At 34.2% G+C, this 17105-nt stretch overlaps 1 protein-coding gene across 2 annotated transcripts in view; it reads right to left on the bottom strand.

The window, feature by feature from the left end:
• LOC118203696 (uncharacterized protein CG3556-like) overlaps window positions 1–17105 on the bottom strand; it is a 149735-nt gene that overhangs the window by 88441 nt on the left and 44189 nt on the right. For both annotated transcript variants that reach the window (XM_085823885.1, XM_085823884.1), the window contains exons 2-3: window positions 13177–13299; window positions 388–513 (exon numbers count right to left, since the gene is read on the bottom strand). In XM_085823885.1, coding sequence (XP_085680011.1) covers window positions 388–513; window positions 13177–13299 — 249 coding nt within the window. The remainder of the gene's footprint in view (window positions 1–387; window positions 514–13176; window positions 13300–17105) is intronic.

Below are 17105 nucleotides of genomic sequence, written 5' to 3'. Positions count from 1 at the left end.
TGAATCACTTTGTTTCCTCTTTGTGAGCTCTGTAGCTAGATTCAGCAGTACCTCAATTACCTAAGGTACTACATAGGTGCTGGCCTGGTTTCTACCTGTACATGTGCGTACTTCATGATATTGAACATCAAAAACAACAAGAACGTTTTTGTCACCTTATATTTAAATTTATGTTTTAATACTTACTAAAAGATCTAATTCGTCATCAGGTTAAAGTAATTGTTTTGTGTGCATAGTCGTTAGTTTGAACATTTAATTGTCTCTCAAAATAGAAGCTAGAAAACCTAATTCCTATTCTTCAAACTAGAACGTTGCAGATTTTTTTTTTTTTTTTTTTGGTTTTTTTTTTTTTTTTTTCTTTTTTTGTTTGTTGAAATTGATACTTACAACCTTCTTCATCCGATCCATCCAAGCAATCGAAGTAAGAGTCACATTGGACGAAGATGGGCACACAGCGTCCATCCGTGCATAAGAAATGAGTGTTGGCACAATTGTTTGGATCCGGATTGTACCCTGAAAGAGTTTTTTATTTTAAAATTCCAGAGTATTTTTGTTTTATACTTTCATTAACATTGATAAAAATCGTTTAGAAGGAGAAAATGTCCCTTCGCATAAAAAAAGACGGCTGAAGACGCAAGGTAAAAAGTGCTCATCTTTACTCTCATTGGCTATATGTCACGTGATACAGTTATAAGGTATTTCTCCCGCCTACTTGGCATGCCTTCGTGTTGTGGTGGTCCGCACGCTCAGCGCGTAATTGAGGAGTCCGCGGTTTGATTCCCGGGAAAGGCGTTGCATATTTTACATCTTTCCTGCTTCCAAAATACCTAATGTCTCTACAGTGGCGCTCGAACTAAAAGGGTGTTGGATGATGATTCTCCTCACCCAGAATTTGGCGATTGGGTCCCCTAAAAACACCACTCTTCCTTTACAAGGGGGAGTATATAAGGTATTTCTCCCGCCTTCTAGGCTTACTTTGTGGCGTGATGGTATGCACGCTCAGCGCTTAATTGAGAGGTACGCGGTTCGATTCCAGGCGAAGGCGTTGCATATTTTTCATCTTTCGTTCTTCCAAAATACTTAATGTCTCTACACAGTGATTCATCGGTATTAGGTAAACATACTTTATAACGCTCGTTTAGGTGCCATTTTCCCGCCAACTCTCACCGCACTACCATTAGATTCCTTTCATTGCAGTTTAAGAAATTAGATGTATATATTTATTATAGCTAATCGTATGTGGGGCCTGTCTACCTTAAATAGTTATTATAAAGAAGAAAATATATGTAATGATTTGAATGAATCCATCTGAGTGTCATTGAATGAGTGCTATTTCAGGGGTTGAGCTAGTAGTTAATAATAATGGAAGTGAAAAACCTGTATTTATTGCTTTGAAGTCGCTTAGTTTGTTAATCAGTTCCAGAGGGATCAATATGTTATGAAAAATTAAACGTATTACGCTTTACCGAATGGCAACACAGTGGCTCTTGAAAGATAAAAGTGTTTTATTTCGGATAGGGGCAGCGGCAACACATTTCCTTCTTTCTGTCTTGTTTACAGATCGCTGAGTCTGTTCATTCAATCTGAAAGACACTTACGCTTTGCTGAATGACAACACAGTTCATTTAAATCACTGAATTTATTGGTTCATTTAAAAAAACAAGCATCTTACTTTCTGTCGAGAGACAATACATCGCTACAATTAATCTATAATAATTTACATACAATTAATCTTTTCTTAATCTAATCTTCGATCTAAGTTTCTTTATGATCGCACAAAATGTGCAGAGGATGTTTACATATATTTAGACTGATTTCGGGATCCTTTAATTAAATATTACAAAGTAAATAGTATTTTCTTAAATATTTCATTTGATAACTTTTTTCTAAATTATAAATTCGCATCAGGATTTCCATGATCGGAAAGCTTTTCGTAAAATTTCTATTCCTTTCCTAAAAAAGAGTATTGATTTCTAGTCTTCTACCACTACTTTCCAGACTTCATCAATTGAGGTGAGTTTGCGCTTAGAAAAAGCTCTTTCCAAAAGACCAAAGTCCACACGTAAAACGTCAGGGGATTTTCTAAGAATACGTTGAAAAAACATATAGGCAATGCATGTATGAGTTTTATTTATTTTTTTTTTCAAGGAATGAGTTGGTACGTTTCGAAGCATGACTTGTTGCTTTGTTTTGATGACGTTTTATTTACTCTCTGAAAAAAATCATTCGGATAACAAAATGAGATTTTATCTGCAAATATCGGACTTCAAACTTTCTCTTGTTAGTATTCGAGCTCATTTTAATCCTTTTTTTTCACTTTTCTTGTTTTTAATTTCCCATTGTAAAGGAGACCTGCGACCATCATAAACCCCTTATTGAAACTTTCTTTGCATTTGACGGAAACAGTTCTGTACAATTTTTTGTCTTTGTTTTCGATAATAAATAGACCTTTTTTGTAGCAGGTTTGTTTTGCTCCATCATTATTAATTTAACTTAACCAGTGCTTCATCAAGGGTCAAATGTATTTCCATCTATCTCCTGCTAAACATTTTTTATGCAAGGTTTTACAAATTGTTCTGAGTTGATCGACATGCTCGCCAAAAGCCTGTGAACACTATGTTTTTATCATTTTTAAGTTGTAAATCTTGGTTTATTATTTTATTTATTGTTGTTATAGATGTATTTAAATACTTTGCAACTGATTTCCTCTCGGAGAATTTTCTTTAGTTACCAAGGGTTTAAATTTAGAAACATTAGAAACAGTAAGTAACTTTTTCGAGTATTTGTTTATAATCTTCTTTCCATGCAGAAGCAATGATTGAATGTTTTTATTTTTCAATCAATAACGTTGCTTATTTTGCACTTCGAAATTTTAATACGATGCATTTCACAACGTTTTTTAATTATGAAATAAGAATATTTCTCTTCAGAAAGCGCAGAAACATGCGCCTTAATCCACAACTTCTTTACATGACCATTGTATTGTCAGTCTATAACTCTAAACTAACGAAATTCCAACTTTCAGCAAGTAAATTCTAAACATACAATTTAACATTTTCAAAAACAACCTATTCTACAGTACAAATATGAAAGTTAATACGATATTTTTCACCATGGAATAATATAAACATTTTAAAGAACATAAACTAATTCACAATGCTACAATCTGACTTACTCTTTAAACAGTTCTATTTTCATATAAGCATAATTTTTAATAAGAACACAATAACATAAAGCTAAACATAGTTATTCTACATAGGTAATAAACAAATTTTACTAATAGATCGAATATATACACCATTTGATGTTTTCACTATAACAAGTCTGGTTTTATTATCTTTGTTCGAGGGATTAATTAATGTCAAAGTCTGACACGCATGTTCATCTATATTGTTAAACTTTAAGGATAGAGCCGCCCAGTTGGTATAGTGGTTAGGGAAGCCTGAATGCGATACCGAAGGGTCTGGGTTCGAATCCTGGAGAAGGCAGGGTTGTAACTGTCCGTCCCTTCATAGGAGACGATGGTGGGCCAACTATTAGGTGCCTCCATAATAAAGAGACCACCACATCTGGCCTTGTATAGATTTAATGGACTATGTTACATTGTAACTGTTCACAATCTGCCACTGGAAAAAAAAACTTATGGATAGAAGTCACTGATTAAATCTCATTTTTAATTTTTTCAACCTGGTGCAGTTTATCCATCTGTAGTAGGGAACCTCGGTTCTACACCCACCATTACGTATAACTCTCAAAGTTCTTCAAAGAACACAAATCTTCAAATACAATAAGTTATGGCCCAGGTAACCAGATGCTCGGGAGTCCAGGTCTCTGTCTACCTAGTCCAAAAGAGGAATATGTCTAAACAGTAAGTTGAACATCGGTGTTTTTTTTTTTTTTTTTTTTTGGGTGTGTGTGTGTGTGTGTGTTGTTGTTGTTGTTGTTGTGGAAAATAAGGTAAGCCAAAATTACTCTTCTTTCCTTGGTTTTTCCTGAAAGTATATGCATCAGATGAACATAATGAACCCAAATATATAAATTGAGAAATTGAATAACAGTGATTTTGAAATATGGCATTTTCAAGTGAAAATGGTTTTAGTCCAGTCAGAACTTTGGGATGTCGTCAGTGGGCAGATAGTCAAGACAGAAACATCCTAAAGTAACTTAGACCCACCAGCGGCCGAGCGGTAACGTCACTGAACACTGGTAGTTCGGTCCGAGGTTCGAATCCCGCGAACGGGCTGGCTGCATGGGCGTTTTCGTGGTTTTCCCCGTGTGTAATGTGTATACGAGCCAATTTCCCTTAGAAAGTCCTCCACGAAGGCATCCCTCTCTTAAGGCAGATAGCCCTCGAGTGCTTTGTCGTAATCTAATAAAACAAAACAAAAAACAAAACAAAAAAAAAAAAACCTAAAGTAACTTAGCCGAATTCCTCCACAAGTGGAATTCAAAAGACCATAATCTTTAGCAGTTATTGCTCTGAGCGTGGTCAAACCTCGTACGAAGTATGGATGAAATTACATACATCAGCCTAAAGTTACTTAAGTTACTATTACTAAAGTTAGTCTCATGAAGCAGCTTATCTCAAGGATGAACACGAACGAAAACATGCAGGAATATTTAACTTCTTCGAAGTTGTTGATAAATTAGCTGAAATTGGATCTGAAATTCCAGAAGAATTTCTTACCGTTTTGCTATTATGTAGCTTAACCGAAGAATTTGAAAGTTTTAGACTTAAACACGCTAAAAGTTAAGTTACTAGAAGAAGCTATTAAACCGCAAGAAAACAGCCAAGCTCAGGATGCGTTAGTTACTAAATATTATGGCAACGAGAAAAAGTCTAAAAAGTATAAAGTAATAAACCTTCAAGTGTTATAATTGTAACAGAAAAAGCCACAAAGCACCGGAATGCAGACAAACCAAAAACAAAAATCCTAACCAAGAATCCCCTAAAGCAAATTCTCTCACGATTGTGAATACAACGCGAGAATTAGGAACACATAAATGATACCTTGATTCGGGAGCAACTGCACACATGTGCAATGATAAAAGTATATTTATGTCAGTAACTGATACAAAAAGTGAAGTTCAGTTAGCAAATAAGGACTTTTTATAGATTAAAGGCAAAGTTGAAATTTATGCAAGTGTTTATTCAAGTTCATACTGCCTAATACTTAATGATGTATCATATATTCCCAACCTAAAAATGAACTTAATTTCAGTTAATGTAGCAACGCAACGTAAATGTACTGTTTACTTTAGAAATAACCATGCGTGGATTAAAGACAAAAATTAACGCGTAGTTTTATAAGCACAAAAGTAAACGCGTATTTTTATAACCACAAAAATAAACGCGTAGTTTTATATGCACGAAGCAAAATGGTCTATATGTTGTAAGCCAACAAGATGTAACTGAGGTTTCAAATGTGGCAAAGGGTAAAATAATTCAAACAGTAAACTGAAATTATGGCACGAGAGATGTGGTCACTTAAATCTAGCCTACTTAAAAAGAATGCATTCCCACAAGTTGGTACATGGTCTAAATATTACAAAATGTAATAGTCAAACTCTATTTTGTGAAATTTGTACAAAATGCAAACAAACAAGATTACCATTCCCAAAGTAAACGCGCATAGTAAACCCTGACGTACTTGAACTTGTACACACAGATATATGTGGTTCTTTGAATGTCACATCTTTAGGTGGTGCAAAAATACTTCATAACATTCATAGACGACAGGGCATTAAACGCCAATTTTCAGTGGAGTATAGATCGTAAGAGAACGGAGTCGCAGAATGGGCAAACCATACCCTAGTTGAAATGGCCAGGTGTCTATTGTTCAAAGCAAAATTACCTCAAGGACTGTGGGCAGAAATGGTGAATACAGCCGCCTACATTCGTAATAGATGTCCGACTAAAAACAGATCAAAAACGCCGGAAGAAATATGGTCTAAAAGAAAGCCTACAATATCTCATTTCAGGACCATAGGAAGCAAAGCTTCTGCATCAACAACTTCAAACAGGAAAAACAAATTTCTCTCAAAAAGCAAAGGATACATTCTTGTTGGATATTCTGAGGAAGCGAAAGCGTATCGTATATGGAAGCCTTGAACTTCTGAAGTAACACAAAGTCAGGATGTCAGATTTTTGAAACTCGCGGAATCTGAAACAAGCTCGAGAATTTCAACTGAAGGCGAACAGGAATTCATAGAATTTGTTCCTGCTGAAAAAAATTCTGAAATGCCAAATGAAGGGAAAGCAGAAGCCGAAGGAAACACAATTTAAGGTTCAGAAAGAAGACCAGGAAGACCTATGTGTCTAAAAATGGGAAAACCAGGTAGACCAAGAAAAATCTATTAGCAAAACCACGCTAATTTGGTAAATTATGAAGTTTTTGCGGATCCAGAAACTGTGGGAGAAGCTTTATCCAGACCAGATGCAGATAACTGGAAAGCCACTATGCAATTCATCAAACGTCACCAAAGAAAATGAAATGGCAGACAAAATTAAGTATCAGTCATTAATTGAATCCTTAATTTACTTAGCTGTTATCTACACGACCTGACATTGCAAACTCTGTTAGCAGACGTAGTCAATTTAACAGTAACCACATTTTAATAAGTAATTTAACGGTAATATTTTCCCTGGATTCAAGCAAAACGGTAACGATAAAACTACAACGATAAATGAAGATAACTTATCAAAAAACAAATGAAAATTTTAAATGTTATGTAGACGCAGATTGGGCCGAAAATACTCTCGACAGGAAATCATTTAGTGGCTATAGTTTCATATTAGCAAGAAGCCCGATTTCTTGGGAATTACGCAAGCAAAGAATTTTAGTCAAGCACCAAAGCAGAATATATAACGTTAATTGAAACTTCAAAAGAAGCGATGCACTTGCGTTTGCTATTAAGGGAGCTAGTTTTTTCGGAAAAGGTAACAGAAGCAACTGTGTTGTATAATGACAATCAAAGTTCGCAACATTTGATGAAAAATACAGTTCATTACTCTCGAACAAAACACATCGAAACTCGATTTCATTACATAAGAGAAAATGACATATGACAAGAAAGAAATTGACATTAAGTCTACAACAGAAATGTCAGCCGATATTTTATTTTAACAAAGAATCTCGGCAAAGACAAACATAAGAAATACATGAATTTATTAGGCCTTAAACTTTGACTAATGAACGTCGTTTTTGATTTGTTCTCTTTTCAGCTTATCGAAGGAAATTGTTAGAAATAGAAATTTGCATTTCTCCCATTCGCGATTGCGTTGAGCAGAAAAGGCAAACTATATAGTTGTGCGGGAGGTTCCTGCCGACGAGGAGAGACGAAGGCAGAAAGGGTAATGTGTATTTCCGATTCTGATGGTGCTGAAGTCTGACCTCTGTGCTACGCCTATCTGATGATGTTTGCCGCCGTGGCCAGCAGCTGTGATTCTCTCAAGCGCGATGCAGAAACGTGAGGCAAGGAGTCCTAATAAGGGATAGCATAGTGGTGATAAGAATCTGCATAAGCATTCTGAATTATCTATCTACATCGCCAAATACATGCCTATATAAAAAGGACTGTTAAGCAGGATAAAGTCACATTATACGAATCTAATACATTCGTACGTTATCCATCCTATAAGTTCATTAGTGTCAAAGTCTGACACGTATGTTGTTAAATCTTAAGGATAGAAGTCACTGATTAAATCTTATGTTTAATTTCTTCAACTTGGTTAAGTTTATACTTCTGTAGCAGAGAACCTCGATCCTACACCCACCACTACGCATAACTCTCAAGGTTCTTCAAAGAATACAAATCTTCAAATACAATAATCTGTACCAAGTACAACTTTTACAATTCTACCTAAAGACTATTTAAGTGGGGGAAGACCATCTTCCTTTAACACAACTAACATACCTTCCTTTAAATTTTCCTTATTAATAAACCATTAGGTGCGTTGTTTGAGATGATTTAAATAATCAGTTTGCCAACGTTTCCAAATAACTTGAATGAACTTGATAAAAATCTGCCATTTAGAAAGTCCGTTATCTGTAAGATGAGACAAATCCGGTGTAGGATAAAAAGTAAAGGAACGTCCAACTAAACAATGATCCAGTGTTAAGGCTTCAAAATCATTCGCATCTGTTGATAAAGGTAAAACTGGAAGAGAATTGAGAACACTTTCAATCTGTGTGACAACAGTCCAAAACTCTTCTAAAGTCTGTTTATAACTGCCGATTGTACGCTGAAGATAATATTTAAATGACTTAACACCTGCTATCCATAAACCACCAAAATTTGGTGCCCTAGGTGGAATCAGTTTTCAATTTATGCCTTCAAGTATTAGGAAATCTGCGGCTAATCTTCCATAACCGGGGTAAGTTGGCGTCAAATTATTTTGGCCTTTAAAATTTGGCGAATTTTTTTTGGCGGCAATGAGAGCACTAAGATGTGATTTTTAAAGTTAAACAGAATAGTAACTTTTTAAGTTTTGTAGTAGTGAAACGCCGTTATTTTTATGTAAGCAGAATAGTAAAATGAGATGATAAAATGCTAGATGAGTAAAACAAAGTCCATCAGCTTTGCAAGTAAAAACATAGTCCTATCTATGTAATTCAAGATAAAATAGTATAATGAATAATAAAATAGTATAATAATAAATAGTATAATGAATAATAAAATAGTATAATAATAAATAGTAAAATGAATAATAAAATAGTATAATAATAAATAGTATAATGAATAATAAATTGTATAACACTTTCCTCGAACTCCAAAATTGGCAGCCTAGTAAACATATTCAAATTCACTAGCAACGGATGCATCATACACTTACTAAAATATACAAGTTACTATCGTCTTGGAATTCAACACACTAAACAATTTTCGTTCAAGACTTTAAACCAGTGCTCCGCAACCTCTTCTCACCTGCGACGCACAAAAAATCTTTCTGGAATTTCGTGGCACACCAAAGAGTTCCGAGTTATCAAGGAAGTGCCGAAAAAATTCAAATGCTGACACACTTACAATCACACACACAACCACACAACAGTGAAATATATAAAAACATTTAAAATAAACATTATTAAGGAAAAAAAATTGTCATTGTGTATTAAATACATGATAAAAAATTGCAAAATGTCAAATACATGTATTTGATTGCGGCACACCTATATCCTACTCATGGCACACCAGTGTGCCGCGGCACACCGGTTGCGGAGCACTGCTTTAAACATTCCACATGTTTCGATTGCAAGTAAGAAAACTAAAAAAAAATTAATTAACTGACCGGGAAAACATTAACTAAATAAAATTAAATTGAAACATTCATAAATTATAAACTTCACGTCATCTGAAATCCAACATTCTCCCACCAACACCAGCTTAACCTCCTATAAATATTAAATAGTAAAACTTTTAATAACAAGCAGAGTACAAGTATTTCAAAATTAAATTAAAAAGAAAAATCTTCTGGCTACACTAAACTCGCACTGATTAGAAGACCGAAATAAAGCTCTAGGTTTGTCACAAGAAAACATACAGACATAAACCACAACCAAATCAAAAACGCCCCAGATTAAAAACTCTCGCCAAATCTGGCGCTCACCTCGATTATGGAAGATTAACAAAATCGGCTATATCAGAATTAGGTTTAAGTATTATGTTAGGCAATATTTTCAGTTCTGATTTTGCACCCACCATATTAGTACCATTATCTGACATTATGTTGTTACACTTTCCACGTCTAGCAATAAATATTTTAATAGTATCAAGTAATGCATATGGTGGTTAAATCAGTTTACATCTAAATGTATTGCTTACTCAACGTACACTTCTGCATAATTATCTTTTCTCTGATTTTTATACTTGATGAGAAATGGATCAGAAAAATCAAGTCCACAAGTATTAAATACAAAACCTCTTTCACCAGGCAAATTTCCCATAAGTTGTTAACATACAGTTGGTTTAACCTTAAAACGCGTTACACATTCATGTACAGCTATATCTCAACCAATAATAACCCAAAATTTACTGCGAACCTGATGAACCTGATGCTTGCGCACCAAAATGCAAATATTTAACATGGTAATAATACTAAAAAATTACTCTAGTAAATACATGATCTTTTGGTATTACACAAGGAAATTTTTTATCGTAATTAAGTTTACTATTGGTAAGTCAGCACCTTACTTTCAGAAGAGAGTCATTATCTAGAAAAGGGCATAAAATTTTTAACTTACGTCTGGAAGAAACACAATTCTTATTTTTTAATACGAATATAGTTATCACTAACATTAAGAATATGATCTAAAACAAGGGAATTAGTGTTCACATTAGATTAATTCACTGTCCTTAAGTTTGAGTTTTACGTATTCCACATCAGCCATATCAGATGAAATTACTTCCCACCAGTCACCACCTTAGTCAAGAATGTTGGTCCATACCACCATCAATCATTATGAAAAAGATCTTTAGGTTCAGTTCCATGTGATATCAAATCGGCCGGATTATTATGAGTGCTAACATGGTACGCCTCAGGAACAGCAGTCATATTGCGAACAACAGATACTCTATTAGCAACAAATGTCTTGAGTTAATGAGGTTCCTTCTTAATCCATGCTAACACTTTTCGTCAATAGTTCTGTATTATTTGAACACCATTTTTGTAACTGCATTCCACCACATTCTAGAAGTCCTGTCCCTTATTTAAGTTAACTGTGTCAGCAATTCCTTGGCTTCTTGCAGCCTATTAGTTCCAGTGATAATATTATCTACGTAACAGTCCTTCAGTATGGCTCTTGAGGCATAAGGATATCAGTAGATTCATCCATTGTTAACTGCTTCAGGGCCCTTATTGCGAGGAATGGTGCACTTGCTGTTCCGTACATTACAGTCCTTAGGCGATAAGTCTGCGCAGGACTACCAACTGATTCTTTCCATAAGATCAACTGTAGGTTTCTTTGAGATGTGTTCAATAAGTATTTGTCGGTACATCTTCTGAACATCAGCTCCTAGTGCATAGTTGTATTTTAGAAATTTAATAATAATAGAAAATAAATCTTTTTGAGGTATTCACCATTTCATTAACATTGAATTAAATGATTTTTTATTACTAGTAGCCTCCGATGCATTAAATGCAACACGAAACCGGTAGAGGTTTTCTCTAGCCGATAACTTCCGTGATGACTGAGATATTTCCAAGTCGACGTTTCAGTTTCTTGAACTTCTTCCATGTGATTTAAATCCTTATATTCCTTGATAAAATTCTTATGTAATGGTTTCATATTCGAATCGCTTTCTAGTCGTTTCCATACTTGATGCAATCTTTTCTCAGCCAGTGTTTTCGATTCTCCTAATTCTACACGTTCCCTAATGGGTTATTGATCTATTGCATATCTTCCATCCTTTTGTCTACAGTGAGTACACTCGAAATGTTCTTCACAGTATTTTTCTTCTTCACTCAAAATATTCTTGATATTTTCAATGGATTCAACTTTCCAATATCTTTGCACACAATAATTTACTTCTGAGTTATTCTTGCATGCACCAGATACGATAAATCGAAAACCTGTTTCTTAGAATATCAAGGGTTGATTTTCTAATTGAAACTTCCCTTGTTTTAAAATCTCACAGAATATTTTGGCCCCTAGTAACATGTCTATTGTGTTAGGAGTTCCAAACTGCGGATCCACAAACTGAATATCAAAGGAAATATTTAAAGACCGCACATCTAAACTCCTTGATAGAGTTACATTGGTAATTTTAGAAATAAACAAACAGTTAGCTGACCTTACATAAGTTAAATCCTTATTCGAAAATTGTAATTTTTGCTCCATCAATAAATGCAGCCTTTAAATAGTAGAGTTCTGAACTTCTATCAAAATTTATTATTATTCGTTATAATGTTTTCGAATTGCTGCTTAAAATAGTTCCATTCGGTATATTTACCAGAAAATTTAGGAATCGGTAACTCTGATAAACGTATTTGTACTTTAGGATAAAATTTACAACAATCACTTTCATGTTCAGAATGTGCGATAGATGATAGAATTTTCCTAATTCGTACCTCTAGTAATTACATTCTTTTTCCATTTCGGCAATTTCTTCATCGATGGCTGTGACATCTTTTTCATGAACACTTTCGAAATATCTATTCTTCATGTTTCTAATATTCACTTGAATACTTTCAAGCGATCTATATTCAGTTTTTATTTCGTTTTTATTCGAACTGTTATCATATTCCTTTCTAACCTAGTTAGTCTCGCTTTTAATGAGGTTTTATTTCTAAATCCAGTGCCAGCATTTTGTTCTGCGTCTTTGCTGACCATGTGCTGTGATTCTGTAATTCTAAGCTAATGAGCAGACTGTGAAAACAGAGAACATATTTTATTAACGGTAATTACTACATCCAGTGCTAATACATGCTACATGCTCTATCATGGCCAAGTCTCTCTAGATGGCGCTGTATTCCAACTTAACGACCATTTTGAAAGACGAATAAATTTAGAAGTTGCAAACGATATTTCTGACTTTAAATAAATAAGGTGTTACCAAAACTCTTTATTCCAAAACATTTTTTAAAAAATTCTTTATCGAAATCCTTCTAAAAATATAAAACACCTTCTGTAACATAAATAAAAAGCTAATTCAGAATTCAAAACTTAGATTTCAAGGTGCACATATTCGAATGTAGGGCAACGCTTATTCAAAATTTGGTGGCTGTGTAACTGAAATTTAGTTTTAATTCTCTTAATTATCAATCTTTCATTAGTTATTTTATTTATTTATTCTTGTTCGTCTTCCCTGATGGCCTTCCTTAGGAAATTTCCTTTAAAAATTAAGCCCTGAACATTCATATATTCATTCGTATGTCCACTGCTCCCCCCCCCAAATAAGGGACAGTTCGATCTCCCGTTCTACTGGGAAGATCAGAAAAAGTCCGAATTTGTGTCAAAATACCTATATTAGGATAATGCTATATATAATCTAATATATATCCTAAGTCGCGTTCGAGACATGAAAAACGTAAGTTGAATTTCTTCAATCGACCCAGTAGAATGGGAGGTATAGAACTATTCCATTTTTTTCGCGCAGTGTACAATAAATACAGATTCTTCGTTACTTAACATCGGAGATTATTCTTTAGACGTCACAGCAACAAATCACAATACTTACAGTGTTTAAATTGGCAGTACTTTTCGTCGCTCCCGTCTGCGCACTTACTATGCCCGTTGCACCACTCTTCTCTGTCCACACATTGGCAGTTGTTACATGGCATCTGTTGGTCACAGTGGTTTGCTGTAGGGAAAAAAAGTAAAAAAGAAGCGTCTATTAAATTCAAATCTTTTCCTAGAATTCCTCTGGCCTTTTAGTAAACAGTAGGTGCTGCGTAATGTGATCGCATTCGTCCGTGACTATTTTTGATAACATTAACCGAACGATAAGATTAAGCGATGAGAAAAGATATCGTTCAAATTATCACTGGACATCAGAGGCATAGCTAAGGTTTTTAGCGCCCGGGGACAACTGAAGATTTTGAGCCCCTTTCTGTGTGCCAAGAATGTAAAACCTTTCTTTCTAAAATTCCGTAATATCAATTTGGCGCCTTCTGGATGCTGTGCCTGGGGACAGATGTCTCTCCTTGCCCCACCCTAGCTATGCCACTCATGGACATTAATTTAACATAACTAAAAACATATAAACACTTAATTCAACAGTATTTTAATTAGGAACAGTCAGTTATAATTAATTGTTCGCAATCATTACGCGAAAGTCCAATTATGAACTTTTCTTCCTATTCATACGTTAATAATGTTTCTGCAAATTCGTTTAAGAAAGCAACAGGCAGCTACCTTCTTCTGTGCTACATACTGCTACTTGAGCTTTTTATCAGTATCCACCCAAGCATTAAATTCCCCAATTCACGTTAGTTGGAGACGTAGACGTTTTTAATTATGTAATTTCTTTTATTTTTTTCATTCATTAAAAGGTTTGGAAGTTAAAAACAGTTCTTTATTATCATTTTTCTCGTTTTTTCAATTAACTAATTAACTAATTTCATTCACAACTTGTCACTGAGATTAAAAAGAAGAAAATGAATAAAAAATAATAAACAATACATAAAAAATATTATAAATTTAAAGAAATCTGAAAGGTTTCAGATTTTTAACGGTCGCTTAAAATAGTTTGTTAAGTTTTTTACGCTCTTGCTGAGCTCGCAATTTACCAGTCTGCTGTTACATTCACTCCTACTAACCCAATTTTTAGCGATTTTTAGCTTTAATATTAAGCATAATTTTCTTCGCATTTACACCACGTACAATTCAGGAGCAAAATTACGAAAATTTTAAAAGCAGCATAGCAGTACACGTTTAGATTTCCCCAATGCAGCTTTAAGTATTGGCATACATACATACATACACACACACACACACACACACACACATATATATATATATATATATATATATAATGTTAATCAATTAATCAATATTGTTTAGGAAATAAATTATATATATATATTTCATTTCATGATTTCAGTGTTCAGTTTTCTTATTAAGATGGCTTAAAACCTTTTTTGACTTTTTATTATTAACATTTCGTGTATTTACTTTATTTATTAAATATTACGTCTTTGACGCTTACGCTACATAAAATTTAATTCAACATCGAAAGCAAACAATATTTAAATTCAGCATATCATTAGAATTTCCGATAGACAGTCTCGCGCGTTTCAGATAAAAATGTTTTATTCTGTACAGTGTTGCCACTGCTTATTTTCAAATCGCTGTGTTTGTTAATTAAAAATCAATTAAAGTTTTACAAAATAAAAAATAAATAATAAAAAATATACAATGTCATTCTATGAAAATATTGAATATTTTTAATTAGATAGGTTAAGAATTAAATGCATTTTTATTATATTAATCAATTCGATTCAAAAGCAAGAAACGAATATTCTTAAGATTTACATTTATTGTTTTCAAATAGCTTAGTTTGTGAATCCACATAAACAGATATTAAGTTTGAAAGATAAATGTCTTACATGTTTCTGAATGGCAACAGACGCGAATGAAAAGTGAAGTGATGCAGTCACTCGATTCAAAATCCCTTTGTGAGACTAATAACCCCTTTTAAAAAAATGTTTAAAATTAAGCAAAAAAGCAATTTTTTTTTTTTTCGCTGGTTTTGAATAAATTTATAACCATGTTGAGGATGAAGGTCAGCTTCAAATGCAAGAAAAAGGTTTACAAAGAATGAACTTTGAACTAGTTCTTTAGGCTGGCTTTCAGTTACAAAAGTAACTCTCACTAGAAACCTTAAATTGTCCCATTTTGAGCATCGAGGTAAAAAACATAAAGTACACTCATGGAGAGGAATCTAAAGTAATAAGAACATCAGGTACTTTTACATTTGTGCGGAAATTCAGTGAGGAGGAATGTGTACAGCAGCAAACACTGTCTGGTAGCTGGCTGCGTAGTGACGCCATCTGATCCTTGAACGAAACGTTCGTTGAAACGGGCGCCTGGACTGGAGTCCTATCCCAATCGATGTTATGTCACTTTTCGATTTCCATATGGTGCGTGAAGGCATATCGTAATGAAAAGCAATAATTAAAGGCAATAGTCTTTGATAAGCAATAGACTGTAGAGATGACACACGCAATTGTAAGTCCGCAACCGGAGGGTCGAAACGTAGCATCAGGAATACTACGTGTCATACCATAAGGATGAATAGCGATAAAAACACAGAAGGGTGAAAAATAGGCAAAGCGTGAGGATCATCGGCTAGCGAATTAGGAAGCATTTCAATAGCGAATCGAAGTTAGTATACACGTGATTTTTGTCGGCGAATGATAAGTCCTAAAAGCGAGAAAATTCATCTCGCTTTACAGCTTCGATGAGAAGAAAAAATGAAGATATTTTGAAATGAAGATATTTCGGAAAGTTCTGAAATTTCAATTTCTAGTGGGTTTCTCTTACTGGTTTCAAAATACCCCATAGAAACCAGTAAAACTTTCTACTGGTACCTATAGAATTTTTGTTGGTCTCTACTGACTTTTACTGGTTTCTATTGATCTCTGTGGGTTTTCCTTACTGGTTTCCATTGACACCCATACAAACAACATCAATGTCAGAACTTTCTACTGGTTTGTATTGGTTTATATTGACTTTTACTGGTTTTCTTACTGGTATCAATATAATAATAAATCTTCTGTTGGTTTATATAGGTTTACGCTAACTTTCTATGTGATGTCAATAGACATCTTGTAAACAATAAAATTAATAGAATGAACATATGATCTCTTTAAGACCATCAGAGTAACCTGGAAACGCAGGTGGTCGTTTTAGAGAGAGTGTTTATTAAACATGCTTATATATTTGGTTTTTAAAAAACTTTTGTCGGAAACAATAACAGTAATCATATACACCGCACACAACAAGCTCTCTCTAAGGCGACCAGCCACAAATAAAAATTTATCTTTGCAAGTGGTCGCCTTAGAGAGGTGATACTCAATACCAATACATACTCACGTTCTCAGAAAAACGCTTATCTTTTAGAGGAGCCTTAGGGAGATGGTATCTACGAAATGAATCTCTCTAAGGCGACCAGCCCCACTTGCAGAATTTTCTTTGTGAATGGTCGCCTTAGAGAGGGAATGTTCAATACCAAAATACACTTATGTTTTCAGAAATACTGGTTTCTTTCAGAAGCGGTCATCTTAGGGAGGTGGTTTTCGCCATGAATTGGTTATCTGAATACACACACACACACTCACTTACAATTCTGATATTACAAATAAACACCGGTATCAACCATCATCTCTTTAACGCGACCACGTTCATTCCCAATCGCAAAACTATTTTTCTCCGTGTTAACGCTAACGTGAGAAAAAAAAATTCCCCTCCCTCCCCCGCTACCTCCATGAGAAGAAATTTCCCAAACAAGCAATATGGCGCCGTTCTGTTAATGCTGTTATGCGATGTTTGTGTTATAATCATGGTGGATAGTAAGTAGGCTGTAGTAATGCAATAAATAATTTACTATATTATAAATTTTGCTGTTTAGATATTAATGGTATATAATAAAATACCAGTACTGAC

This window comes from Stegodyphus dumicola, chromosome 9, assembly GCF_044657685.1.
Source record: "Stegodyphus dumicola isolate Sdum_Otavi_A_Nest chromosome 9, ASM4465768v1".
NCBI lineage: Eukaryota > Metazoa > Arthropoda > Arachnida > Araneae > Eresidae > Stegodyphus > Stegodyphus dumicola.
Note: the sequence above shows the minus strand (reverse complement) of the source record. Positions and strands in the feature narration are given on the sequence as shown.